General features: G+C 43.6%; 7 protein-coding genes across 7 annotated transcripts; 4 read left to right on the forward strand and 3 right to left on the reverse strand.

Moving 5' to 3' along the window:
- Positions 1-434: 434 nt before the first annotated feature.
- AOL_s00054g915 (uncharacterized protein) lies at positions 435-1930 on the reverse strand (the record flags this gene model as incomplete). Its single annotated transcript, XM_011122231.1, has 2 exons — positions 435-1377; positions 1488-1930. The coding sequence occupies 2 exons, from the start codon at positions 1928-1930 to the stop codon at positions 435-437; spliced, it is 1386 nt and encodes a 461-aa protein (XP_011120533.1).
- Positions 1931-4617: 2687 nt separating this feature from the next.
- On the forward strand, positions 4618-5109 carry AOL_s00054g916 (uncharacterized protein; the record flags this gene model as incomplete). Its single annotated transcript, XM_011122232.1, has 1 exon — positions 4618-5109. One exon carries the CDS (start codon positions 4618-4620, stop codon positions 5107-5109), a length of 492 nt encoding a protein of 163 aa, XP_011120534.1.
- A 2842-nt stretch (positions 5110-7951) lies between these two features.
- Positions 7952-12048, forward strand: AOL_s00054g917 (uncharacterized protein; the record flags this gene model as incomplete). Its single annotated transcript, XM_011122233.1, has 7 exons — positions 7952-8015; positions 8118-8251; positions 8375-8728; positions 8831-8897; positions 8963-10373; positions 10442-11067; positions 11141-12048. The coding sequence occupies 7 exons, from the start codon at positions 7952-7954 to the stop codon at positions 12046-12048; spliced, it is 3564 nt and encodes a 1187-aa protein (XP_011120535.1).
- A 1568-nt stretch (positions 12049-13616) lies between these two features.
- Positions 13617-14565, reverse strand: AOL_s00054g918 (uncharacterized protein; the record flags this gene model as incomplete). Its single annotated transcript, XM_011122234.1, has 2 exons — positions 13617-13741; positions 13893-14565. 2 exons carry the CDS (start codon positions 14563-14565, stop codon positions 13617-13619), a joined length of 798 nt encoding a protein of 265 aa, XP_011120536.1.
- Positions 14566-17337: 2772 nt separating this feature from the next.
- On the forward strand, positions 17338-17963 carry AOL_s00054g919 (uncharacterized protein; the record flags this gene model as incomplete). Its single annotated transcript, XM_011122235.1, has 2 exons — positions 17338-17742; positions 17832-17963. The coding sequence occupies 2 exons, from the start codon at positions 17338-17340 to the stop codon at positions 17961-17963; spliced, it is 537 nt and encodes a 178-aa protein (XP_011120537.1).
- Positions 17964-23753: 5790 nt separating this feature from the next.
- Positions 23754-24797, reverse strand: AOL_s00054g920 (uncharacterized protein; the record flags this gene model as incomplete). Its single annotated transcript, XM_011122236.1, has 5 exons — positions 23754-24016; positions 24078-24357; positions 24437-24508; positions 24590-24598; positions 24774-24797. The coding sequence occupies 5 exons, from the start codon at positions 24795-24797 to the stop codon at positions 23754-23756; spliced, it is 648 nt and encodes a 215-aa protein (XP_011120538.1).
- Positions 24798-25347: 550 nt separating this feature from the next.
- On the forward strand, positions 25348-26184 carry AOL_s00054g921 (uncharacterized protein; the record flags this gene model as incomplete). Its single annotated transcript, XM_011122237.1, has 4 exons — positions 25348-25350; positions 25462-25600; positions 25696-25945; positions 26058-26184. The coding sequence occupies 4 exons, from the start codon at positions 25348-25350 to the stop codon at positions 26182-26184; spliced, it is 519 nt and encodes a 172-aa protein (XP_011120539.1).
- Positions 26185-26600: the final 416 nt, after the last annotated feature.

Below are 26600 nucleotides of genomic sequence, written 5' to 3' on the forward strand. Positions count from 1 at the left end.
AGGGTCTACCAACCCGAAGTTTATCGGTAAAATCGGTAGAGACCTTTTAAATCTATGGGAACCACAAGGAGTCTGTGCATAAAACAGTTACCGTATGCATACATCGATATAACCGATATCCACATTACGATACACGACCCGTTTTCTTATGTTTCCGCCCTGTAAAAGAGGCAACTTGGAGTTAGCTGCCAAGTCTTGCTCTCTCGTTGCGTTGTATCTCTAAAAATGCAACAAAGAGGCTCTTCACTCCATTTAATATAATATAATACACCATATATTATATATATTATTATTGGGCGTTTTATGAAAACAAACCCTGATGATACAGAGCTACTCCCATTGATGGCCATTAGATAATAAACTATATAAGAGATGTGTCTACGGTATGGATATATATTGTAACTGCGGCTAAATTGATAGAACCGGTCTTACAACTAGATGATCTCGTCCGATAGACATTTGTAAATGTCCTCATTTAGGGTTCGTAGACACTCCTGTGCGAAAATATCAGCAACAGAGTTCGTTCCTCGGTCCCTCAGAAGCAGTCCTACATTTTCCCAAGTGTATTCGTTTAACGTAGATTCCAAGATATTGTCCATCATATCTTTCATAACGCTTGCGAATGATTGCATATTCGGGACCACTTGATTCCCTCTTTCGGAAACAAATCCGTGATTTCCGTTGAGTCCCTTGTTCACTGCTAAGACGCAATCCGCAAAATCACTTGTTCCGAATACAGGGCCCTCCCCGGAGAACCGCGTTAAGGTCGTGATGGCGACGGAATTGATTCGGAACTTTTCATTCGACCACTGCCCCCGGTCATCCCAACATTGTCCCGTAAGGTGATGATTTATGATCAATGTCTCGAGTTTTGGGATAGAGCATCTCGATAGTTTGAGCCACCAAGAAGGTGTGGTCGTGGTCTTTATTTCCAGATATTTTAAGTTGCTCGGAGGGGTAAGAAAGAATGATTTCTTGATGAAAAGATTCCCAATCACGAGTCTTTCCAACCGACTTAGCTTATCGAATGCTTTTTGGAGACTTGCGAGATCTTCTGGGGATTCTTCTTCCAGGGTATCGATATCCTCTTCTGGGAAGGGACGCCGAATGGCAGTGAGTGACAGGTCTTTCAACATTACAGCCGTATTTAGTATGGTCGTTAAATTCATAATACGACCATCTTCATCCCCAGGGTTTGTACGCCCGAAATCTAGTTGGAACTTCACCAAATACTGGAAGTCTATCAACGGCACGATTTTGAAGCTGCGCGCACGCACATAAAGCGGTATTTCCCCAGGAGGCTTGGAGCGACAATACTCCATTAGTGAATCCCAAACCTCTTGACCGTGGACGCGAAGGCTTTCTTCAATGTGTGACCTAAATCACCACAAACCACAGCGAGCAGGTTATTTATATATGTTAGCCTAAGAATTAAAGGTTTTTGCGAGATCCATTTTCCTTCGGTGATTGGAAATGTTAACACTCACACCGCAAATTCCTCAACATTGATGCATCGAGGCTCCAGCTTGCCCGATTGAAATAGTTCAACCAATATCTTGACACACTCCTTGTCCCTTAGTAGATGAGGGGTCCAGAGCGAGAAAGTTTTGACGAACGTCCAGCCCAAATACAAAGGGTTTGAGTTTGATGCCGCATAGCGACGTTTCAGGTCTTCGCACGGTATAAGTGTATGAGGAAACAATGGAGATGACCAAAGGATCTGATGTGCAATGGGGTAGAATGCTTTGCAAACTAAAATAAGGCTAAATACATCACGTGTTGGGAGGTACTCCAGGATAGACAGGAGGATTTCTGGAGATAGGGTCGTGAGATATTCTTTTGATGGCGCGGCGGGTACCGCGGGTTGTGGATGCGTCCGTATCACGAGTTCTCGTGATGGAAGGTTGGTACTGGTAGTACTCGCGCTCATTTTCTTTTCGCGTGTAATTAGATGGAAGGGAAATGAATCGAACGAAAAGTTTTAAAAGAAATAGATGCCAAACGATATCAAGAATTTTGTTTGAAGTGGTATCTATACCTTTGAGGCTCAATCATCACTGGATTATTGAGGTTGGCGGTCTGGTCTCAGGGGCTTTGGACTTTTTTGATATCACAAGAGTGGCTAATCTCGCGGTTTCTTGTGCCACTTGAGTGCTTAAGTAGGTACCTACTTAGGTAGTAACGCGGGTTAATCCACACAGCTTTCATGTTGCAGGTATATACATAGTAGACCTGATCATAGCCATGCAATGGGATTCCTCCAGAAACAGTCGTAATCATGTCGCTGGAGCCGGCGACAGTTGAGATGACTTCCATGCGCAGCTGGTCTCGTTGGTACCAGGCAACACGAAGCCCAGCATGAAGTCCAAGGTAATCTGAGACCAAATCTGCCTATTTGGGCCTCATCTCATCGCACTCAGTGTTGTTTGTGTTGTAAAACAACGCATATTTCAACAGCTCGATGCGACTTCGGACTGAGGCAACACAAGGAGTGTGGTCTCGATGGACAGCTCTTCTATTCCCCTCTTGTTGGATGGAAATGGTTGAAATTGGGTAAATACTAGTACTTAATATTCTCGTATCCAGTACTTAATATACCTACTAGGTAAGAGTGCTACAAATGTTGATTCTATTGGTCTGAATGGCGACGGTGCAATGTCGCATGTTATAGTTCACGAAGCCCGGTAACAGTTAAACTAAGCACCTAAGATGTATTTATCTCGACGTATCGGTGTTATCCTCGCTGAGGCGAAGGGTACCAGTACCTGGAGAGGACACGATCAATATCTTGAACCTCAATAAATAGCTCTAGCTACCACCATAGTCATAGTTTTATATACGCGGCTCTGCAGCCACGAGCCAAAGGGCACTAATGATGCCATCACTAACCGCATGTGATTCCGTTTTATCACATTTGTGCAGCTGTGATAACGTCGACGAATAGAAGCTGTCATATTGCTCCGCAGGCTTGACTCTGATCGCGTGTTCAGGCGGCTGTGGTTGGCTGGTGACGGTTGAGTCGCGTCACAGCTGAGTGGTCACAGCCCAGAGAGGAAAAATGATTGGAAATAATAATGAGAGGGAAGAAGTAGTAGTAGAAGAAGAAGAAGAAGAAGAAGAGATACTCATTCCAACGACATTTGCATTCATTCATTCTACTTTTCTTCCTCTTTCCATTTCTTTCTCATCGTTCGACGTTCTCCGTGTGGGGGGGAAGTCATTCTAATTAACATTTTGTAGCGGGCAGTTTCATTATACGAAGGAATTGAAAGAGTTACGAGGGAAGAAAGAAAGAGAAAAAAAAGAAAAAGAATATGCCATGCATGCAACCCAGCGTCCCGGACCACCTCCGAGGGTCCGACGACGATATTGATCGCGAGCTCGATCGACTTTTTGAAGAGCTTCGGCGGATACAAATGACTGCCGAAAGAATCAACGCTCAACTCGCGGGTTCGACATCACGATGTGGGTGTATAGACGGATACGGACCTCCGGATGATCCGACATCAACTTCAACTCCAACTTCACGTTCGGATATTTCTACAAGACCGACTTCAGAGGCATCTTCGTCGGGGACAAGACGACGCCGGATATTTCCTCTGTTCCGATATTAATTAAGATTAATTAGGAAACAGACGAAACGGCCCTTGCTGAAGCCCTTCCCATATGATCAGATTCGGAAGAACCCATTTTGCATACAACATACTCCGTACTTACTTACCATACATACATACGTTACTCCCAATCCAGAGTTACGGCTTACATACATACAACCACCACCACCGCCGCCGCCCACGGGACCTGGACGGAAAAAACGGTTGCAATTATGGCACGGTTCGAGCCCAGCCTAACCAACTTACTGAACTAGCCCAGCCTGGTGGTCGTGTGTGGGATGGGATGGCTTGCCAGGGGCAGAGGAGAAGGAGGCTGGGATTTACTGTGTACTATACATATACCTAGTACCTAAGAGATGGGGATTCTAAGGCTGTAGTAAAGCAGGACTGTGTTGGAGATCAACTTAGCAACTGGACCAGCTTCCTCGTCTCCGGATCTGTCGCGGTCGACATTCTCGTTCGGGCTAAACCTTGGCTAAGCGACCAACCAAAACCCCAATCCCCAATCCAGCTTATCCTCTTCCTCTTCTTCCTCTTCCTCTTCCTCTCTCTTCTCTTTCTTCCTCTTCTCTTCTCTTTCCCTCTTTATCCACTCACTCATACATAAACCTCACCTATCCCTCCATTGGCTGGTCTATAAGTTCTTTTACTTACCACCACTGCCTCTCTATTCTACTACTATCACATACATATATCATCCTCCTCATCCTCATCCTCCTCTTGCCGTACCATTATATCCTCTCATACGGTCTTTTATATAAAATACACCCTTGCCTCAGGTGTTAAGTATTTATATTAAAAGGAAACCCCTCCAACCAAAAGACAAACTAAAAGAAAAAAAAGGATATATTATATATCCCATCTACAGATACCTCTCTCTCGTTACTGTAGTTGTCACTTCTTACCAAAAGCAATCTCACAGCCCTTCAAAAAAGAGACAAACAAGAAAGATATTCTAATTCTTATAACTATTACTTAATAATAACCTTCAAAAACTGCAAAAATGGTTCTCTTCTGCAGCGCCCACGCCCAGCTCGACGACTCTTTCGATGAGGAATACGAAGTTGCCAACTACAATCTCGCTCAATCAGCCGAGCTTGAAGCTGCCAGAGTCCACAATGCTACTGTCCAACAGCATCAGTATTACGAGCAACAGCAACAGCAACAACCTCAAATGTCGATGCAGGCGCCAATCCAACAGGTGCAAATGCAGCAAAACTATCCTCTTCAACCTCAGTCATACAGCTACGGATACACTGCTCACAAACAAATGCTACCTCTAACCAACTCTCATCATAGTTCCTCCGACGCAATGCAAATCGACAACCTTGTCTCGGCAAACATGAACATGAATATGAATATGAATATGAATATGAATAACGGTTTCCAACCTAGCAACAACTCCCGTAAACTCAAGCGATCATGCGAATTCGAATGCGATTCACCAGCGACTGACGCGTCCGGCAGCAAACGGGTCAAGCAAATCGCGTTTTAATTAATTGCTACGAAAGAATTTTAAGTGAAAGAGAAAGGGAAAAAAAAGGTCTGCGATGAGGATTTCTTTTCTTATTTTTTTATTTTTTATTCCTTTTCTTTACTTTTCCTTCACTTTTTTTCCCTTCTCGTTTCTGGTTATGGGATTGATTTCATTTAGGTTCTTTTTTTCTTACACCGGGTTCTTTTCCCTTGTTCTTCCCTTGTAATATTTCTTATTGATACCTTGGGAGTTATTGGGAGTCTCCAATTGGTAGAATGTGGGTCACTATTAAAACCCGTTGGCGCAAGCACCGTTAACGGTGGATTCACTGCCGAACGAAACACATTCCAGTGTGATATCCACCGGACCTTTTCTTTTCCATTTCTTTTCCCTTTTTTTTTTTCTGATTAGGAATTTAAGGCGGGCAAAGGAAGAAAAAAAACAAGGGCTACAAAAATTATCATTAAAAGTTTTCCCTCTCTCCCTCTCTCTCTCTCTTTACTATTCATTCAGTGGATGTGTGCGGTATGCTTGTGGTTATGTTCGTTCTCGTTTGACTGATCGAAGAAACGTGTGTCCTTTGTCTCTTTCTTCTTTCCCGTCATTTTTTTTTGTTTGTGAGGAGACCGAATTGGCTTGGTCAAAGCAACCACAGGCTGGCCATGGTTTCTAAACATGATTGATCATATTTATCACGCACACTCTCACCGCCGTTTGGGTTTTCTTTGGTTTCTGCTTTTCAAGGGATGTGTCTACGTATGTATTTAGGATTGATATACATTAAACCAACGTATAAAAACTTTTTCAACTATTACCCTTTTTTTTCTTCCTTTTCAAACTCAGGAATTTTAAATCCTGAGCCCTTTTTTCCGGGTGGGGAACAGACCGCAAACGGTCTGAAATGGATGGAATGCGATGAGGCGGGCGGGCTTTTTTCCCTTTCCTCGCTTTCTGTTACTTTTTTGCCGGGTGCGGGAATGTAGAATTGGATTTTATGGCAATTCGAGACGAATTACTCTTTTTTCTTTCTCTTTCGACGGGCAGTACTTCTATGTACCCCAGACTTCAGTAGGCGAATTTGGAGGCAAGACCTTGCAGGGGAGAGTTAGTGTGTGCCTATATCAGTAATGTAACTCTGGATAATTGACATTACATGACATTACAGTACAGTATTACATCGCATTTGCGTGCATTTTGGTTGGTTGTTAACAGCGTATACATTGGTATACTCTCATTTACAACTAATATTTTCAGCCTTTTTTTATGAGTTCGAGGGACTTAATACTATATTATATGCTATGTAGGTATACGCGGACGAGATGGAGTTTAGAGGGATACATGTCTACGCCTATCCGAACAAGGCAACTGGGATTAGTTCCTGATTAGAATACTAATCCGAGCCAGAGAAGCTGGTAGGAGCCAAGCCCAGAACTATTACGATATGAGGCAAATATATCTTAGATCTGTTTATCGATAACGTAGATATCAATTCTAGATCCATTGCCGTTATAATTATAATACAACTAAGTATATTAGCTACTGATCTCTGTACAGCCAATATCAATATCTAGATCATATACTTTATACTTTATACTAAAGAGCATTTTATATTTTATGGTATGTCCGGAAGTGACGTCAAAGGTTCTATTAACTAAAGCCCCACCGGTACTCCCGATTTGAATTTCTGAAGAGACTAGACAGGCAGATAAAAAGACAGACAGATAGACCAGCTGAAGTGAGTTCTAAATCAAAAACTCTGTTTCACGGAGATACACACCATAGTTTCCCGTTCATATCATAAGTGGATCGATCGAAAAAGACTTGCGCGTCGTCGCCGTCGCTGTTAGGGCTGTGAAAAGGGTCATATGCAAGGGTCCCAGTTAGCTTGTCAAATTGACAGGTCCTTCGATACGTTTCCCCTGATACTTAACCCAAAAAGGTCGTTGTTTTTCTTTGGACTCGACTTCCTGACCGAGTACGAATGAAGGCTTAGATTTTACAATTATAGCGCAGTGCAGTTGAGGAATATGTCGTGTGACTGTGAGAGAGTTCATTCAGGATCTAACTATTCTATCGATGCATATCATATCAGGAGGCAAAATGAATGGATAGATAGAAATAATGTACTACTCTATGTAACTGATAACTTCCCGAAGTATGACCATGCATGTCATAATTGATGTTAATTGATACCATAGTACTATTGAAAAGGTACAGATCGATCTGGAGAGGTTCTTTTTACTAAGAAAAAAAGTGGAGTAGAAGCATGAAATCAATGCGAAACAAACTACTTAGTATACTAGTCCATAGTATGCTGTATGTCTGAAGAGTCAAAAAAAAAGTTAGACAGGAGTCGATGGCAGTCTGTGACAAGACCGATCCAAATGCCCTTTCCGTCCAATTGAATTTAATATATCTGCCACCGTCTAAAATCAATATTCTGTTTAAAAGAAGAATTAAGAACAGGCTATTTGAGAGCATTGACTCGGACTCGCTAGTTGATTAGTGGTGGTTGTGTGTGGTTCCTGCGATATCCCGCGGCTGCCCCATCGAACTGATCAGTTCCAATTCCCCAACTTCGACTTCGGCTTCATCTTCATCTTCATCTTCAACCTCATCTCCAACAACATCAAACATCCAAACATCATACCTATCAACTACTACCTACCTACCTACCCATCTACCTATCGCATAGATACCTGCCAATGCTCACATCCGTCGCCCGCCTTCTTTCTACCTCTTCAACATAGCCTGGACCGGATGCTAGTCTATCTCTCCTCTCTTTGGTCTCTTGTATCCACCTAAAATACCCTAATATACCCACAACCGTCTTTGTTTGGGGTCGCCCACCGTCATCAATATGGGGAATGTTGGAAGTCACCCAGAAGACCCGGCCGCGGTCTTCATGCGCGACCAGGCCAGATGTATTCCTTCCCCTCTTTCTGTCCATCTTCTGGTCCCTTTTTCCCAGTCCATCTGTCCCGTCCGTTCTTGACTAATCATCCTTTTTACCTGATATACTATAGTGACCGTTACCTCTCTCGTAGTCACAAATTCAAAGAAGAAGCCCATCGTCTCCATCACCCCGAATGCGTTCCCAAGTACCCGAGCTGTCGCCAAAAAGGAAATCGGAGACGATGCTCTGGTTGAATACGTTCAAGTATACTCACCCCTTCCTTTCTCTCTTTCTTCCTTCACATCTCGTCTTTTCTCTTTTATCTCTGCTGTTTGTTCTCTTCCAAACTAACAGGATAACCTATCATCATCGGCGGGGAACAACTAGGACCCATATGTAGCCACTCAAAGCCCCGGAATTCTCCTCAAACTCACCAATGAAGATGAACTCAACTTCGACTTTACCTTCGTCGCCCGACAACGTCGTGACGAGGCCGGTACTGCCACCGATACAAATATTACCGGTTTGACCTTTATACTCGCTAGTAATCACCGAGAACTCGATGACCTCGTCACACGGGAGTTTCACGCCGACCCTAATCTACACAAACATGCCAATGTCGATTTCTTAGGTGACTACTCCACCGGTGGCAGTCCATCGGTGTCTTTCACATGGAGTTGGAAGTGGAGGCCGCCGAAGGGAGTACCCGAGAAGTCATCCGGTTACCGGAATACTTGCGCTGTTAGTTTTGTCCCTCATTTATATCACACGCTGGCCTTTTTCTTTATTTATTTTTGGCGGTCACATCGGAGCTTCATGGCTGATATTATGGATTTAATATAGTTTGTCGAGTACGATCAGAGAGCTCACAAGCTATCACGGCTAGCCGAGTTCTCCTTTTGGGTTCACAGTATGTCTTGATTGTTCACCGAATCGGAGCTTGATTGGGGGCTTGATCTAACAGATACCAAACAGATAAACAGCAATCTACGCCACTCGGCCTCGGCTTACTCGACCCCCGTCTTCTCACCCCCAAACTTCGTGCCACATCAAATATTTCCACCGACTCCAACGCCCTCTCCGCTGCTAGCGAGCCACTTTCCGAACCCCTGACCCCAGGAATTGAATCCACTACTTTCGATATCGCATCACCACCACAACCTTCCAAAGATACCGCCTGCTACAAAGATGACGACATTCTTGACGATGGACCGCTCTTCAGAGCCACCATGAAGGAAATGGAATCCCGTACCACTATACTCCGTCAGCGAATGAAGAAAGTCATACGAAGGGCCGAGGAAGCTAAACGGATGCAAGCTCAATGGAACGATTCCCTGAGCCTATTCGCCGAATCCCTCCGTGAAGTCGCCGCCAATAATACCTCCGGCACGAAACCGGCGCTAGAAGAATACTTTGAAAGATCAGCTAAAGAAATCTTAAGGTTCGAACGCCACAACGAGGCGCATCTTCAAAAATTTATAATCGAGCCGATAACGAAACTCTACACCTATGATATCAAAGCCGCTGAGGCCAAGAAGAAGGAATTTGACGAAGAAAGTCGAGAGTTTTATGGATTTGTCAGTCGCTATCTGGGCATGAAGAATGATTCTGTGACTCAAAAGAAGAAAACGGAGAGTGATTCTAAATATGTGGTTAAGAAACGAAATTTCGAGATCAAACGACACGATTATGGAAGCTTTATGCAGGATTTGCATGGCGGAAGGAAGGAGCAGGAGATGGTGTCGCACCTTACGAAATATGCAGAGGCGCAAGCTAAGAGTCTGTTGAGTACGGCGAAGAGAGTGCAGGAATTGCAGCCACAGCTCGAGGCTATAATGGAAGAAATAAAAAACTCGGAGAAGCAGTTCAAGATTCAACGGTCCGAGAGGGAAGAAAGGAGACGAGCTATCGAAATGGGCGCTACTGTTTCTGAAGACTCTTCCATGTCGGATGTTAATGGGCAGCAGGTTGTTGGCACTAGCGCGATCCCTCCACCTAGTTTGCCGGTTATCATGACCGATAGTGGAAGTTTGGTGGCGAATATGGAAACCCCTCTTCCAACTGGCGGCAACAGTACTACACCTGATGTTGTAACTATCAGAGCTGTTTCCAGTCACTCAAGATCATCACCGCCTTTGGCGAACGAATCGACAACGACGATAGCAGCGTCGACTGTGTCGAGTTCGGCGCCAGTGGGATTGTTGAGTCCGACTGCAACGGCGGATTCTGGGAAGTTTAAGGGGTTTCGAGATTTAGAGGATAAACCTGTGAACGGTGCGAATACTGTTACTGGAGTGGATAGGAGGAAGGAAGGGTTATTGTGGGCGTTGAGTCGGCCTGGTGGACATCATGATCCTAAGGCTTTGCCGAAAGTTAATTGGCACAAGTAGGTTTTCCACTAGAATAGAACACTTAAAACAGTGAACTGGGGAATGCTAATCTGATTGGGAACAGATACTGGGTAGTTCTTGCGGCCGGTCAGTTGTGCGAATACTCGAATTGGAAGGAAAAGCTGGATCTGCATAACGAGCCAATTAACCTCCGTATGGCGTCTGTTCGCGAAGCCCGAAATCAAGAGCGAAGGTTTTGCTTTGAAGTTATCACCCCGCAGTATAAACGTGTGTATCAGGGGACCAGCGAAGATGATATGAACAACTGGATTACAGCGATCAACAACGCAGTCAAAGGCATGCTTGAAGGGTCGAAGTCTAGGACTGCTTTCGACCCTAGCAAGCTAGTGGATGATCCGACAAAGAAAGATATCTCGCAAGTATTCGGAAAGGGATCCTCGTTATCGCATCTGAGCAGCGGGCAGATTGCTGTTAGGGATCCGAGTCATCATCATCACCATGGATCTAGCGGGGGTGGGAATTCACTAGCAGCGAATAATTTGCAGCGAAGGATCACGGTTGGATCGAGACCGACTTATCCGCGGAGGAGTAGTACGTTCAACGACGATCCTGATAAGCTGTTACAAATGATTAGGGATGCGGATGTTGAGAATGGAAGGTGTGCGGATTGTGGGAGCACGGTTAAGACGGAGTGGGTTTCAATTAACTTTGGGATTGTGCTTTGTATTGGTATGTTGATTTCCTTTGATGATGATGCCATTTACGTGATGGTGGTGGGGTGCTAATGGTTGAGCGTTTGTAGAATGTTCGGGGATTCACAGGTCACTCGGAACACATATTTCGAAAGTACGGAGTTTGACGTTGGATGTTAACTCGTTCACGCCAGACCTTACGGAGTTACTAGTTCGGATTGGTAACAAGACTTCGAATTCGATATACGAAGCACGACTTGATCCGAAAGAAAAGCTAGGATCCAATCAACAAGTTACGAGGGAGATGAGATTGAAATTTATCAAAGCGAAATACGAAGACCGAGCTTTTGTTAGACCCCTCGCTGAAGGATCGGGAAAAATGGCAGATGAGGTCTTAGTTGAAGCTGCTAAAAGGGGGGATTTGGTGGGTGCGGTTTATGGAGTTGCTATTCGTGGGAATGTGAACTTTGTGGATGAGAGAGGGGTACATGTTGTCTACTGGGCACTGAACTCTGGGGATCCGGTGAAGGAAGGGGCAGAACCTACGAATAATACTACGGAACCGTTGTCGCCGGGGCACAAAGGGAAGGAAGTCAAAGAACCTACTTTCCCGCTTGCGGAGTTGTTATTACAGAATGGAGGGGCGATTGGGGAGGTTATGGCGGGGAAGAAATTGGTGGTTTCGAGTGCAGCTAAGGGATATTTGGCTTTGAAGAGTGCAAAGGCTGGAGGGTTTGATGGGGTTAAATCCGGCGGAGTTGGAGGGGGGGTTAGTGGGAAGTCAGGATCGGGACGGGAGAAGGCGCCAGGAAGTAGTGGTGGTGAAGGGGGCAGTTCTTTGGCGGCGGTGGATGGCAGTGGTAGCAGTAGAGGAGGGATAAGGAGTTCACAAAGTTTGAAGGGGGGGTCGCAAAGTGGTGATGAGAGGGGGAAGAAAGATAAGGAGGAGAAGTTGAGGAAGAGAGTTAGTACTAGTGGACGGATTGTGGGCTCGAGGGTTTTGGATAGTATGCGATGACCTATTGGTTTTTTGGAAGATGGTTTTGCTGTTAGGTTTCTGATGTTTCTCTTTTTGTTTTCTTTTGGATAATTTTTTGAGAAAGGTGGTGGTGGATTATGATAACGATGAATTGGTAATGGTAATGATGATGGCTTTTCTTCTTTGGTGTGTTTCCTTTAATTTTTTTTATTTTTGTCATGACAGAGTTTGGAGTTTTTCAAAGTCCTTTTTCTTTTTTTCTGTTCGTTTGTTTTATATGTTACGAGATCTTGTTTTATTTTTTAGATGCCTTTCTTTTGTTCTTATGATCGATTGGTGTTCTTTTTTCAATTTTTGATGTTTGGGACTGGGTAATCGATACTTTTCTTTCCTCCCTTATATACCTATACCTATACATAGTATATCTACTTACTACCCGGTGGTCCCCTCTCTCCTGGGTAGTATATGCACGCGGGATAGGAAGGGAAGGGGGGGTTATATACTCTAGGGTAGTATTATACGACAGCTTGGATCTCTAGCTCTGTCTATGGATCAATATATTTTCTAGTTTATCAAATATAAGTCTGTTGGAATTCAAACGGGTATTTTCAAGATATTATTCAAGCCATTCCATCTGGTTTATTGAGAACGGGCAAGTATATAAAATATAGCTAATAATATTTCTTAATATATGTATTTTTTTTCTTCAAATTTCCCAAGGTGATACATGTCGATAAATATATAGTAGTTATGTATCAAATAGGAAGTAAAAAATCTGGATAGATAGATTGATTGTTTTTTTTTTTTTTTCTTGATAAATACTTTGGGTAGAGATAAAAATGGAATTCAAAAACGCCTGGAGATTTTTTGGTTTCGTGTGGAATGTGCATGTGTGCTCCCCCCTACCCCTACCCCATTTTTGTACCGTTTTTTGTTGGTTCCCCCTCGTGATGATGATGATGATAATAATGAATATGCTAATATAACTAGAGATAAAAAAACGATTGAATGGGTCAAAATGCTACTTTGAAGATGTTGCTAGGTGGGGTTGTTCTGGCGGTGGTGGTGGTGGGTATTCTGGGTATTCTCTGTGTACTGTCTGTTCTGGTCGAAAGTGATTTTGTTAAAAAAAAAAAAAAAAAAAAGAAGATTCGTCATATATTTTGGTTACGGAAGGAGATGTCGTTAGTTGGGGAGTTTCTTGTCCCCTGGTTCTGGTTCTGGTTTCGTTTCTGTTTCTAAAAGAGTGGATGGCTTCGATTTTTCCGACGGAAGAGGATGGGAATTTTCTAAATGGGATTTTTGAGGTCGAGCCGGGATTTTTGGTGGGTTTATGCTTGTGATTCTGTCACAAGCGAACGGATAACCCCCTCTTCCATCTTATTCGTTGGAGAACAAAAAAAAAAAAAACGCTTGTCGAGAGTAGACGCCGGCAAGAAAAAAGAAGGAGTTCGTAAGCTAAAAAAAGACCAGTGGTTTTCTGTTATCGCTTTTGGTTGTTTTCGGGGGGAAGTTGTCGTGACTTTTCCCATTTTTTTCCCATTTGGTTTCGTAATTCTTGGAGGGGAAGAAAGAAAGAAAAGAGGGCTATGTCATGTCTCGTCATGTCATGTCATGAGTCCGGCGAATACTAGACTAACTACCAAAACTAACAATCCCGTTCTTAGTTTTGGAATATCCTTTTCTGGATTTCGAACTGCTGGACCGAAGCTGAAGCTTGGTGCTATCGATGCTATTTTGTTTAAAGGGAAAAAAAAAGAATGTTCCGTTAGTTTACGTTCCCTTTTTATTTCTGATCGATGATACCATCGATGATGAAAGTAAATGAAAATGAGAATGAGAATGATCAAATCGGGAGTGTAAAAATAAAATATAAAAAATACCTTCTCTCCGTTCCACGACGCCTTCTCCACCGGGTACCATACGTTTTAGTAATAAAGAATCAAGATCTGAACTTGCGGATGTTGAAAGAGATATTGTTGTGAAGGAGACGAGGATGAGGATCAGAATGCATATTCTGAGAGGTTCGAATGGGAGATGCATCATGTAGGAGTCCTTTTGGCCGAGTGGATTGATGGAGAGGATTGTATGTGCCGTTCTGCTTCTTCTTTTACTATTACTTCCACTTCTACTTCTTGTTCTTATGTTGTTCTTTGTCGGTGATTGTGATGATGATGATGCTATAGGAACATTGTTCTCTGAGAATGGTGGTTGGTTGTCTAGATCTGCAGAATCGAGTTGTTCAATGAAGATGCTTCTACGCTTTTTGGGGGTCGAGTAGCCCTTTGGTATTGAAGTATTATTGGGATTGGGACTGGATGAAGTTGAAGCCGATGTTGTCGAAGAAGATGGTGAAGATGATGTTGAAGTAAAGCGAGAACGGTAGGATGATGGAGTGAAAGGTTTCTTTGTGGGATCTGGCTGGGAGAAGACGGTTTGGTCGCGGATGTGCTGTCTGTTATTGTTTGTCTGTGAAGCGGAAGAGGAAGTAAACGATGATGATGGTGGTGATGACGATGTTGGTGATGATGATGGCGGCGGATGTCGGGATGTCATTGTGGGAGGAGGCGGGTATATGTAAGTCAGCCAGGCAGTAAGTACTGGATGGAATGCAGACGGATCGATCGGGGGGGGGGGTTGTGCGGTGTGCGGTGCAGTGTGGGAGGGGTTCCGTCGGTGAGGTTGAAATCGGTCTGGTGGTCTGGATTAGCGCCTTTTTCTTTTCTGGAAGTTAACAAAGTCCCCCAAGCATCCAAGCACCCAAACACCTATTAACCCCGGATTTTGAAGGGTCGAGTCAGCTGCCCGTGCTAGTTCCTCTGGACCCTTTTTTTTGGTGCCCTTTTCCTTCAAGATTTCTTGGTTCTGTTCGTCCGATGAATTCAGCCGGTGGTTTGTGCGGTACGTGCTCTACTTTGGGCAATTGTGCATCAAGGTGCAGGTGCTCTTCTGTCCATGAATTCCCATACCTTTTTTTTATTATTTTACTTTATTTTATTTTATTTTATTTTATCTTACTCTGTATTTGGCTGGAATGTATTCTCAAAAGGACGGAAATAGCTATGAATATGGGAAGAAACTCGGAAGCAACGTCACAAGTGGGTTCTTTTTTTTGACTTTGAAGCCACGCACCGGCAGTCGCCGGCGATTGCCCGATCGCGTATGGTTTGTCGTCCGCTGGTGGGCGGTGTGGGATTCCTGTTTATCGGTGTATGTAACCTCGAATTTCAACTATGACGATGGCGGCTTTTCTTTGTTTGATGGAAAGCGAGTGCTTTGTATGTGATTTGTATGTGAAAGTATAGTAGTACTAAAATTTACCTTGTACCGGGGGGGGGGGTTATTAAAAAGGTGCTGCTGGTCCCTTTTTTTTTAAAAAAAAAAAATAAAAAAATACGAGAGATGGAACCGGAAGGCTTAAGGAGACGCTGATTAATTCATTCAGGCATTTTCGGCTACGGAAGCCGCGTTTTCTCATCGATTGGCATGGCATGGCATGCAGCCCTGTGGATTACTTGTGAACTCTGAACCTTTATCATGCCGATCAAGGAAATCGATTGATCGCAGCTTTATTTTTTCTCTCTCGGTAACTCGATTTTTGATTTACGGGTTGAGAGGCGTTTCGCGGTTGTCGAATCGGTTGGTCGGTTGGGGGTAGCATTCCAAGTTAAATATAGTGTCCTGTGCCGAAGATGCGACCACATTGCATGGGCATGGGCATGGGAATCGCATGATATCCATTTTGACATGATAGTATGATAGGATACATATGATATCATCAGTATCATTGCTTAATGGACCGGACGCGGACTTATATAAATACTAATCATATGTCTCGGATTTGATTTACTTTTTTGGTTTTGACAGGTGTGCAGGTTTAGCGACTGGGTACCATTGTTGACGGAAATTATCGAAGAGGCAGCCCGGATGAGACATAGTAAACTTTTATAACATTCATTCATTCATTCATTCATTCATTCATTCATTCATGAAAAATAAAATATAAAATAAATATATATCAGTGAAACAAGTATATATCAGTGAAGCAATTGTATGAGTATATATCTATATATGCATATTAGTGGGCTGGCACTAGAACTCAGGGTGAAGGCGCATATATATATAGCATTATATCTAGAATGCTTACTCCAAGTTGAATTTAGGTTGGCAATTGGGTTCGCGGATGCCATGCTACAGGGTTCCCAGGCCTGGTTTACAAGACAAACAATAGAACAATACCTCACTATTCGATATCGTGGCGTTCAATTGATTGGGCCCAATGATAAGAAAAAGAAGGGGCCCTGTTACTGCAGTGTTTATATGTATATATTCTCTCAGTATATATTCATACATAGGGGAGGTTCGGATAGAAAAGAGGACCCGATATGAGACTCTTAACCAGCCTCAGTTTGTTTCGTACCCAGCTGAAGACCCAAAAAACTACAGGGTGCCTACTTAATAAAATTTAGGCCAATTGAATTGTTCTTTATAATCCCAGATGTTATCCTGAATTACTGGAAGGTGTCAATTGTAATCGAGCACAAAGGCTTCTATGAGGGGGCTTAGGGGGGCAATTTTATATATGATAGTCAGTCCCTCTCAAAGGTATGTATTGACGCATTTTCATGTATATATTAATATGGATCTAATAGCTAATTAATACGGCATCAAGATGTACATTTTGGATCTAGGTGTATTAAAAGTGTAAAATGAAATTTATCAATTCACTCGAGTTCGGGACAGTGCGAATCACTAAATTTATAAATAGTTTAAATTTTAATATAATATTAATCGCAGCTGATTATATCGAAGTATGCATGTCGTTCTATTTCGAGTGCTTAAGTAAGTAGCTAACAACTAAACTACATAAGTAGATACTTGTTTATATAGTTGAGTTAGGAAAGGAAAATACATATCGAAGTTGACTGAGCACGACCGAGACAAGAAAATGGTTCTAAAATCTACGTTAGTGTACTGTTAGGCAAGCTCCTGTCGGTATTCCTGTATTTCTTCTTCATTTCCCCCTCCTGATCAATTGAAGCGAGATCTCTTGTCCGGCTTTGATAAGTATATAAATAGTATTGTAGTTCGAATTCGAGAGATCAGACAGCGGTTAACCGGTTTCAATAACATCTTTCTAATCCTTTTCTTGCGTTGTCTACGTTAGAAATCCAACATTGTCTGTGCCGCTGCACTGCTTTTCACCAAATATGCAAATTATATTAAAGTCCGCTTGTCATCACCGTCATCACCGTCATCACTATTGGTATACCTTCTACTAGGTACTTAAGTAGTTACCCTACACCTGTTCAACAATATACAGAAAGAATGCCACGGGTGATTCAAATCCTCGTCTCAAAAACAGCAAAACCAGATATCCCAGCCCACTGGTCCCTCTACATTCCATACGCACCTTCACCACCAAGACCGGAAGGAACAGGGAAACTGATCCATGTTGTCGGATCGCCCTTGCATGGTTATGTGCTAGAATTCAAAGCACCATATGTCCCATCTGAAGATTCTATCAAACGGGTTCCGTTCCCGCTTTGTTCTGCTGATGACGAGTATGTCAAGGATATAGATGGTTATGCACTTTCCAACGGAAGTCATAAGACAGTGGTGGTGGGAACGGAGGTAGAACGATACGAGGACGAATTCGAGAGGTTAGCAAGTAAGGTTGAAGCACCTGGAAGGTTAAAAGGCTGGAACCCGCTGGTTCCTGCGAACGTCAGGGTTAGTTTATATACATCCATCATACTGTTACGATGTTCTTGAACTTTGAAGTGATCTACGAAGCTAATTTTTCAAAAATACATGCATAGGACAAGAATTGTCAGTGGTGGATGAGGGAATATATCGATGTATTGGTAAAAGAGGGTATTTTCACAGAGGGCGTGTATGTTAGCCTGGAGAAAATACCTGAGACGCGGGGCCAATTTGAAGAGGACAGCTGAGATGTTTTTTTTCCTTCCCTGCCTAATGATATCCACATTGCATTGCCCTGCTGAATTTAGTACCATGGAGCTATGGATGGGAAAGGTGCGTCATGTGCCAGTTCGCCCGTTACGTGGGAGGGTCAGCTAATTCGATCTGTAGATTAAGCCATTGTTTGGTAACCGCCGTTGGCGATATATCGATTTCATGATCGATCTCATGCATTTAACCGCTATAACTGGCCAAAGAAGATGACGTTATGACATTTTGTTATATATATCTCTCTCCAGATAGATAAATTTGTCTTAGGGGACAGCGTCGAACGCAAACTACATAAGCTACTTTTAACTTATGTAGCATCGGCAGTACTCGGAAACCTGACCATCCAGGCGGCGCAGGAAATGGACTAGATTCCGGCATTTCTTGCATGCTTACTAGCATATTTCCTGCGAATGTAATGCAGAAATATTAAACCTCGGGATGTTCCGATGCGTTGAATGGGTGTCTCTTGGACCTACCTAGCCAACGCGAGAAAGGCTTATTTGATTAAAATTGATATCAATCAAATCGCGATCAATGAAACCGTAGCTGCAGGTCAGCGATTGACGTCACTTCGAGGAGAACTGAGCTCTTCTCACCCCCATGAACATATGATATCACATTCTACAGTGACTAATAACCGTCAATAATGCGGCGTCTCGAGGAGTCCGTTACCCGCTTGCGCTCGCCGTTTCCGTCTACCCAAAAGATTGCTTCGAACCTGCTGTAATTGACAGTCTAGAACCACCAATTTTAATCTGCGATATTTGCACAACCAGTCAATCTTAAGCTTACGATCCCATGACCCCACGCAATTAAACTATCTATGCGCATCTATGCAACGTACGCATTTAAACTAATCTGATCTCGATCTAGTCTTTGGCTAAATACATTCCAGAACGCGTCTCCGGCAGCCCTAGTTATCACTTGGCCGTAGTAACCTTGAGTCGTCGAGCCCAAGATCTTCAGTCAACTTACCCAAGTTTTGATATTCATTGTGCGGCACGCAAGGTTTTGCAGCTGCTTATATGCGCTATCATGCGCCATTATATCTGTGTTAGCAAGCAGCCTTTGTGTAGTGGAAGGAAAAAACTTCCGTTCAGCGCCAGCCTATCAAATTTTAATGCACCAGGGTATGCGGAGTGACATTTTATTTGACAAGTTCCCGCCAGTTAGCAGCTAGCTAGCTGCACCCTTCAGCTTCGGTTTGGTCGAGTTTGGAAATCCGCTAATATCAGACGGCCTAGCTTTTTCGGCTGGGCAGAAAAAAGTGGAGACCGTACATCTCCGTAAGCTCCACTTGATGGATTCCAACTCGACAAGGGTCCGTGTCCGTAACATACAGCTCTTTGAACGGGAAATTGCTGCCTACAGAAACTCGAGACGACTAGAAGCTTGGGCCCAGCGATGAGGTCCTCAAATGACATCGTCTGCAAGGAGACGAAAACATATTCCATGGTACCTCATTATACATTAAAATGTACAGCTGAACTATACCTCGATGGTGAAACACACACACAAAAAAAAAGGAAAAGAAGAAGGAAAGAAGCCCCCGGGGGAGGACACCACTGCAGTCAGGGAAATGTCTATTCCGACGGCCCTCAGTTCACACCCCTCCCAATTTATGTCTACAAAAACCGCTTTTCCCAAAAATACTCATCCATCCAATGTTTGCATTGGCCAGTGAAGAAAAGAAAAAAAACCCTTAAGACCACTCTCTTGGGACGCGGGAAGAGGGTATGCTCCCTCGGAAAGGAGGAAACAGGATGCTATTCGATCGGAGACCCTGCTCCCTTGCCTCCTCAAATTAAGCCACACCGCTCAAGCGAACGGCTTTATGACAGAGCATCGGGACTGATCACTCAAAATGGCGTTATTCTCGATCTCGTCCTGCATGAGATCTGAGATGTTCCTAAGCCCAGAAAAGCAAGTTTTACATCCCTGGCTTTTCATGCTCGGTATTTCAGTCGTACAGTTCTAAGGTGTGTGAATCTCAACGTTCAAAAATACAACAAATAGAGTGTTGGGCGCCGCCGGGCTGGCTTTGGTTCGAGGAACGTCTTACATTCCCGATGCCGCCGGGCCTTGCCAAATGAGCACTGGCACCAATCCTTTTACGGTGAATTGTCGGGGAAGTGGGTTGTAAGATTCAGGGAGGTTAGTGAAAGCGATTTCTCTCCTTTGGAAGACAATATGGTCAGACTAAGAAGGGAAAAAAAGGGTCCTTCTGACATGCCAGTGAATTTGAGCCGTCCCTCCCTCCCGTTGTAAAAATCCGCAAACATCACAATATTATGATAAATCAAAGACAAAAAAAAAAAAAAAAAGGACGAGCACAGACTTGGGCAAAGTGGGCCGACTTGAACAAGGGTTTAAGGCGTTTTTGTTCTTCAAGTGACTGACTATGGCATCTTTTCACGACATATAAGACACTTCTTAATTGCCTTGCGGCTATTCGTACACCAATCAGACCCTTCCATCTAGCGGCTTCGTTCCGAATTACCTCTTATCAAAGACCCCAAGGTCATTCTGTTTCTTCTCAAGGCCTCCTGCAGGGAGTCGTAGATGATTGATCAGGCGACTGTACGAACTACGTCATACTACTATACTCTGGAACTTTGTCCCGAAGTACCATGCACAATCTTTCACATAAATTGCCTAAAATTTCGAAACTATTTCTTAGGAAACATGTCAGGACATGAGTCGCCATCGTTGTATTGGGTCCTCAAATAAATGATTGAAGGGACGGCAAGAATTCTGGCATCTCAATTGCGGGAATAACTATCAATCACAGAGGTGGGAGGGGTTTTTCCTTTTTTTATTCGGAATGTTGATTATGTTCACATGGCTGGACCGTTGAAGACCCCGCGGCCGATTAAAATAAGAATTTTGAGATAATCTATAGCAAATATCGATCGTTGGAGATTTTCTACCCCTCTCGAGATCGATATATCGATTCAGCAGGCTCTTGCGCGCAGGGCCCAGGTTTCAGTCGAGTATCCGATGCAGGATATTACACCAATGCAATGGGCCAGATATGTCGATGACATTTGTTATCTCAGAGGGTTTCAGTATGCTGTCAGAGCCCTTACTCACGTCGGACACGAAGTAATCAACCTTCCGCCAATCGTCATTCAGACGGATCCCTATCATTCCGGATGGGTGTGCAGAATAATATAGCGGTTTATACTGTTAACGCGGGAAGCGACTAGGCGTCCACTATGAAAAAGGCCTGAGCTCATTTACATCTCGAGATGTTCTTCCAATGAGAAAGCATCGATGAAACTGCGACGATGCCATTCCAGCTGCATCTGCATCTTCCCTAACCCCATCACAAGATCTTGCGATTGATTGCTTCTACTTGGAAGTATCTCAGGGTTATTTCTATTATGCTAAGTCGAGTCAGCCATGATCGACCCTTCTGACTATAAAAAGCAGAATTCCGCGCCCTACGATCACCAATCTCGAAATTGATACATAGAAGCATCAGATATTATATCACACGGAATAACGGCAGAAACCGCAAGTTTAAACCTTATTTAAGCTTACCACCACCCAAATTCCAACACTCTAAAACACAAGAGGAGAGACGGGTTGATACCCCCAACTTCCAACGCTAGCGTCCTTCGATCCCTGGCTAGCTCGCCCTATACCTTTTTTTAATATAATCCTGAGGGCTTTGGCACCCTTTTTTTCGATCGATCGTCCAATTCGTAAGACCCATCTGTTGTTATTTTCTTATTCTTATACTTTATTTCCCTTGTCAATTCGGTGACGGTCAGACCTTTGGCCGTTTGAATACCGGCGTTCGCATCTTCCGTGCCGTTGGGATATCTGTTTTACACACCTCTTTTACCCATCCTTCAGAAATGATTCTGTATCCCCACTCTCTCTTCCATTTTGTTTTCCCGAATAGGTTAATTTTCTGTATGCGATTGTGTCCCAGTTTCCACTAGTAGATTTATAAGATGAAACATCTGGTCTACATGCATCGCGGTGGTACATCCATCTTTCCATTCCCTTTTTGAAAATGGAAGTTGCTTTTTTGTATCGATCAATCAATCAATCGTCTGATATATTACGATCCCGATCCTTAATACTACTGACTATGGAAAGAAATAGTGAAAATGCTTACATTAGGATATAGATCTTTTCCGCACAGACCTTGGATTCTTCAATCTTTTCTTTTTTTCCTTTGAGTATTCGAAGCTTTTAAAATTCGTTTGTAACGAGTAGAAGAGTCTTCTTATAACTTTTATAATACTCTTCCTTGGATTCTTTTTTTTATACTTTTAATCATTTTTTTTCTATATCACATTATTTCTTTTTGAAGATGACGACCAGCGATTCTCCAAATATGCCACACCACCAGCAGGAAGAATATCGTAACCGTTTTGTTGGGAAAATCTTGCTTGATGCTTCTAGGACTTCTGCGGGACAAGGAGTAAGTTTCCCCAGTATAACTTGGATTTCTCTAGCATGTCTGCTTTTGTGTCTGGATATATAAATGCAAGATTTTGATCTAGCATCTATATTGTACTTGGCTTTGTTGGTGTATTTTGCAATCGGACTCATGTCTTTAGAATATCAACATCGGACGAAGCTTGCCATTTTTCCCCTTTACCAAATGCTCCAGCTTTGGTCTTCTTGCTGAATCGTGCCTTATTTTAGGAAGTTCTGAGATCTCAGTTACCTAGGAATCATCAAGTGGTTAGGATGGGGAGCACTACACCTCAGGACTTTGATGGCTGGAGGTACGTTTATTTATAATCCTATCTATTCTTTAATACAAGAAACTAACAACGGCGGTATTATTCTTTTCTGGTAGAATGACACTCCTCATCGACGATGATAACCTCATCCGCCGTATCGACTTCTACTAAAGCCTTTAAACAAGTGAGGGAGATCTTAATATCGATATATGATGATAGGTCCTTTCCTTCTTATCAGACCCTCGCTGGTGGTAGTATCGGTGGATGGCAGCTGGTTTACGAATTCAGGCATATACGCATTGACATGCATATATGCATCACAAAACTCGGAATATAATGATCTTTCTGGGGTTTGATACCCTGTTTTTAACGTTACCTTTTTTTTTTTTTTTTTTTTGAATTTCGATGACTTTCTTTTTGTTTATGCGATGGAGCGAGCGAAAAACATATCATTTTGGTCTGCTGGTTATGGCGGATTGGCATTTAGATTTTCTTTGGGTTTTTCTTATAGATTATTCTTTTGTAATGGTAGTTTAGAAGGAGCGTATAAAGTATATTTGTTTTCCTGTGCTTTTTAGGTAGCTTGTTCACTTTGTGGAGTGATCGAGAATATAACGTTAATGTCTTAGAATAAGATACGTAGGCGTGCTAGTAAGACTAGCTAGTATCAAGAAGCGACGTTTTATGCAAAATAGCTGATGTATCGTCATTACTAGTATACATTTCTTTCTTCGTTTGCGTGAAATACTAGAAACCTCCCGAAAGGTATTGAGGGAAACAAAAAAGGGGGATCAATTTCTCTCCACTAGCTATAGATTTTTCGGTGATACATAAAAAAAAACTGACCCCTTCGGTTTTGTTCGTTAAACTGGAGTTTCTTTGCCAATCTTCTCTTCTTGTCTCTTGTCCGTCATCTTTTCAAAACACACACAAAAAAAGACGTTTTGATGTATCATAACCCACGGACCTACCCATGATCACGCCACTCCCTTCACATAAGCACGAAAAGAAATCCAAGACACCAGCCCCAAACGCTTGCTAACAGCCGGTTGTCTCTTTTTATCTGCCACCAAAGCCAGGAGGTCCACCACTAGGCGGATATTGGCCCCTGCCCATGGGTCCACCGGGTGGTCCGCCTTGAAATCCGGGTGGTCCACCGCCTGGAAACGATGGAGGAGCGCCGAAGCCAGCCGGCGGGGCGGGCATGCCTGGTGGGAGGTTTGTTCGCATTGGACCTTGGAGACCGGGACCTCCGAAGCCTGGAGGGGCTCCTGGCATGCCGGCTGGGGGTGCACCGAAGCCGGATGGTGGTTGGCCCATTCCTATGGTTGATAACGCGTTAGTATATTGTTTATTCTATTTCTTATATATGGGTATGCATACCGATCGGTAGACCCCTTCCTGCGGGTCTTGCAATTCCGGGACCTGGCTGGATCGGTGTCTGTGATGTTCCTGCACCTGAGCCAACGGGTAGTCTTGATGCTGGGGTTTCTGTTGGTGGACCCTCGACTGATAGGGAGACAATTGTCATGCCGCGAAGGATGATGAGGCCAAGGGTACGTTTCTCCTCGACTTCGGTAGTTGGAGCATTAGGATTCGACTTTGTGGCTTTGCGCTTTGTGCGACGGAATTCTTCTGTGTCAGCTAGGACAACATTCATGTGCTATATCATGTCAATAGTTAATAGTTAGTTAGTCTGTGATGCAATTGATAATATGATGGAAATGGGGGTAGGTACATACCTTATCAAATGCGAGCAAGGTACCGGTCAATTGTCTGCTGTCATTCAATGTGACACGCATCCGGTAGTTTATCTAACGTAGTCTTGGAATCAGTATTCCATTTCGTCGCAATTGATATCGTCATGATCGAATGACTTGGTTGGGTATACATACGAGATTTGCCTACAAGTGTCCGCCAACAATCCGCCATTACCTTATATCAGCCATACTGTTCCGTCCCGACTCGACGAGCTCTCTCTTTTTGGATGATTGGGGGAGTCAACATTGACGTTGATTTGATAAAAGACAGGTATCGTGTCTTTTTATATGTAGTAGTAGTTTTTTGTTTGAGACTTACCATTTTGCCTTGCTTGTGTGCCATCTTGACTAGTAGTTTATAGTCCGCGGACTTTGAGAGCTGAAGAGGGAAGAGGGGAGGTGACTGGAGGTTAGTGGAGCTCGATGGGATGAGGGCGCACGGGGAGGGGAGTGGTGGAGGTTGATTGAGGAAGTCGCGACGGATGGCGATGTTGGGCCAGCTTAGCTGCTCTGAGTATGGAAATTTGCTGGCTGATTCACGCGATCTCCAAGGAAAAGGCTTGGCAGGCTTAACCGCGACCGGCGTTTAAAGGAAGGCGTTAAATCCGAGTTTAGCGCGACATGCCCTAGATCACGTGCGAGACTTTGTGTTCGGCGCTGTGTTGTGTGTTGGGAGGCTAAAGATACAACACCTTCGACGAAACAGTATGACTGCGTTTCCCAAAGGGGTTTAGGCCCTATTTCTACCGCAACACTTGGATTTTGACGAAAAGAAGAATCTAAGCCAGCTATCTCGACGACATTGAATTCCAACCTAGTAAACTTCAACCATCTTCGACCTCCATCGACACCGACCGTTTTCCCCTATCCCATCACCAAATCCAACATTCACAATGGTTAGCATCTACCTATCTTTCCGACCGGCTGCTATGATTTTCGTGGATCCGTGGAGTTGTGAGATATCGGGCAGCAAAAATGGCTGATTCTTCTTTGTTTTAATTATATAGACCGACAAGTCCGCCAACCCCATGCGGGAACTCCGCATCGAGAAGCTCGTCCTCAACATCTGTGTCGGTGAATCTGGTGACAGACTTACCCGTGCCGCCAAGGTGCTCGAACAGCTGTCTGGTCAGACTCCAGTCTACAGTACGTCCGACAAAAACTCCAACAATTGAATAAAAATCTACATAAGGATTTGAAAAGGAATGAAATGTGTGTCTAATGAGATGGGAATTTTACAGGCAAGGCCCGCTACACTGTCCGAACCTTCGGTATCCGTCGTAACGAAAAGATTGCCGTCCATGTCACCGTCCGTGGACCAAAGGCCGAGGAAATCTTGGAGCGTGGACTCAAGGTTAAGGAATACGAATTGAGGAAGAGGAACTTCTCGGAGAGCGGAAACTTCGGATTTGGTATCAACGAACACATCGATTTGGGTATCAAGTACGATCCTGGTATTGGTATTTACGGCATGGACTTCTACTGCATCATGTGGGTTACCCTCCAACGAGAAATAGCACGGTTGAAACTGGAAGATTATACCGAGATTTGGAGGATTGAGTATTCGGTGAACTGAAATGCTGATGTGATTGATATTTTATAGGTCCCGCCGCGGCCAGCGTGTTGCTAAGCGAAGAAGATGCACTAGCAGAGTCGGTGCTAGCCACCGAATTCACCAGGCCGACACCGTCAAGTGGTTCAAGGCCAAGTACGATGCCACCGTCAGGTAGACGACCAATATAGGAGCATCTTGATGTTGTTTTTGCCTCGCTTTCTTTTACCTCTCAAAAGAAAATTTTATACCTCGACTTCACATGACAGACCCGTCAATCACGAAATTCGAACTTCCAGACATAATTCTCATCCTCTTCCTCCGCTTTGCCTCGAACTCCCGTTATTATTGATAAGGGATTCGGGGTTTCCTTTTTGTGTTATCCGTCATCATCCAACCATCCTCCACGTTGAAACCTACTTCGTTATGGGCGTTCATATCTGTGTTATAACCTCTTTTTTTTTTTTTCAAGACCATTGTACATTTTTTTCCTTTGGTGGTGTAACACCTATCGTGGGATGGGTGAGCTTATTTTTTTCCAGCTCGAGGAATGAAGATAATGAATGATACAATTATTCCGATGGAATTTGCATG

This window comes from Orbilia oligospora (assembly GCF_000225545.1).
Source record: "Orbilia oligospora ATCC 24927 unplaced genomic scaffold scaffold00054, whole genome shotgun sequence".
Classification (NCBI taxonomy): domain Eukaryota; kingdom Fungi; phylum Ascomycota; class Orbiliomycetes; order Orbiliales; family Orbiliaceae; genus Orbilia; species Orbilia oligospora.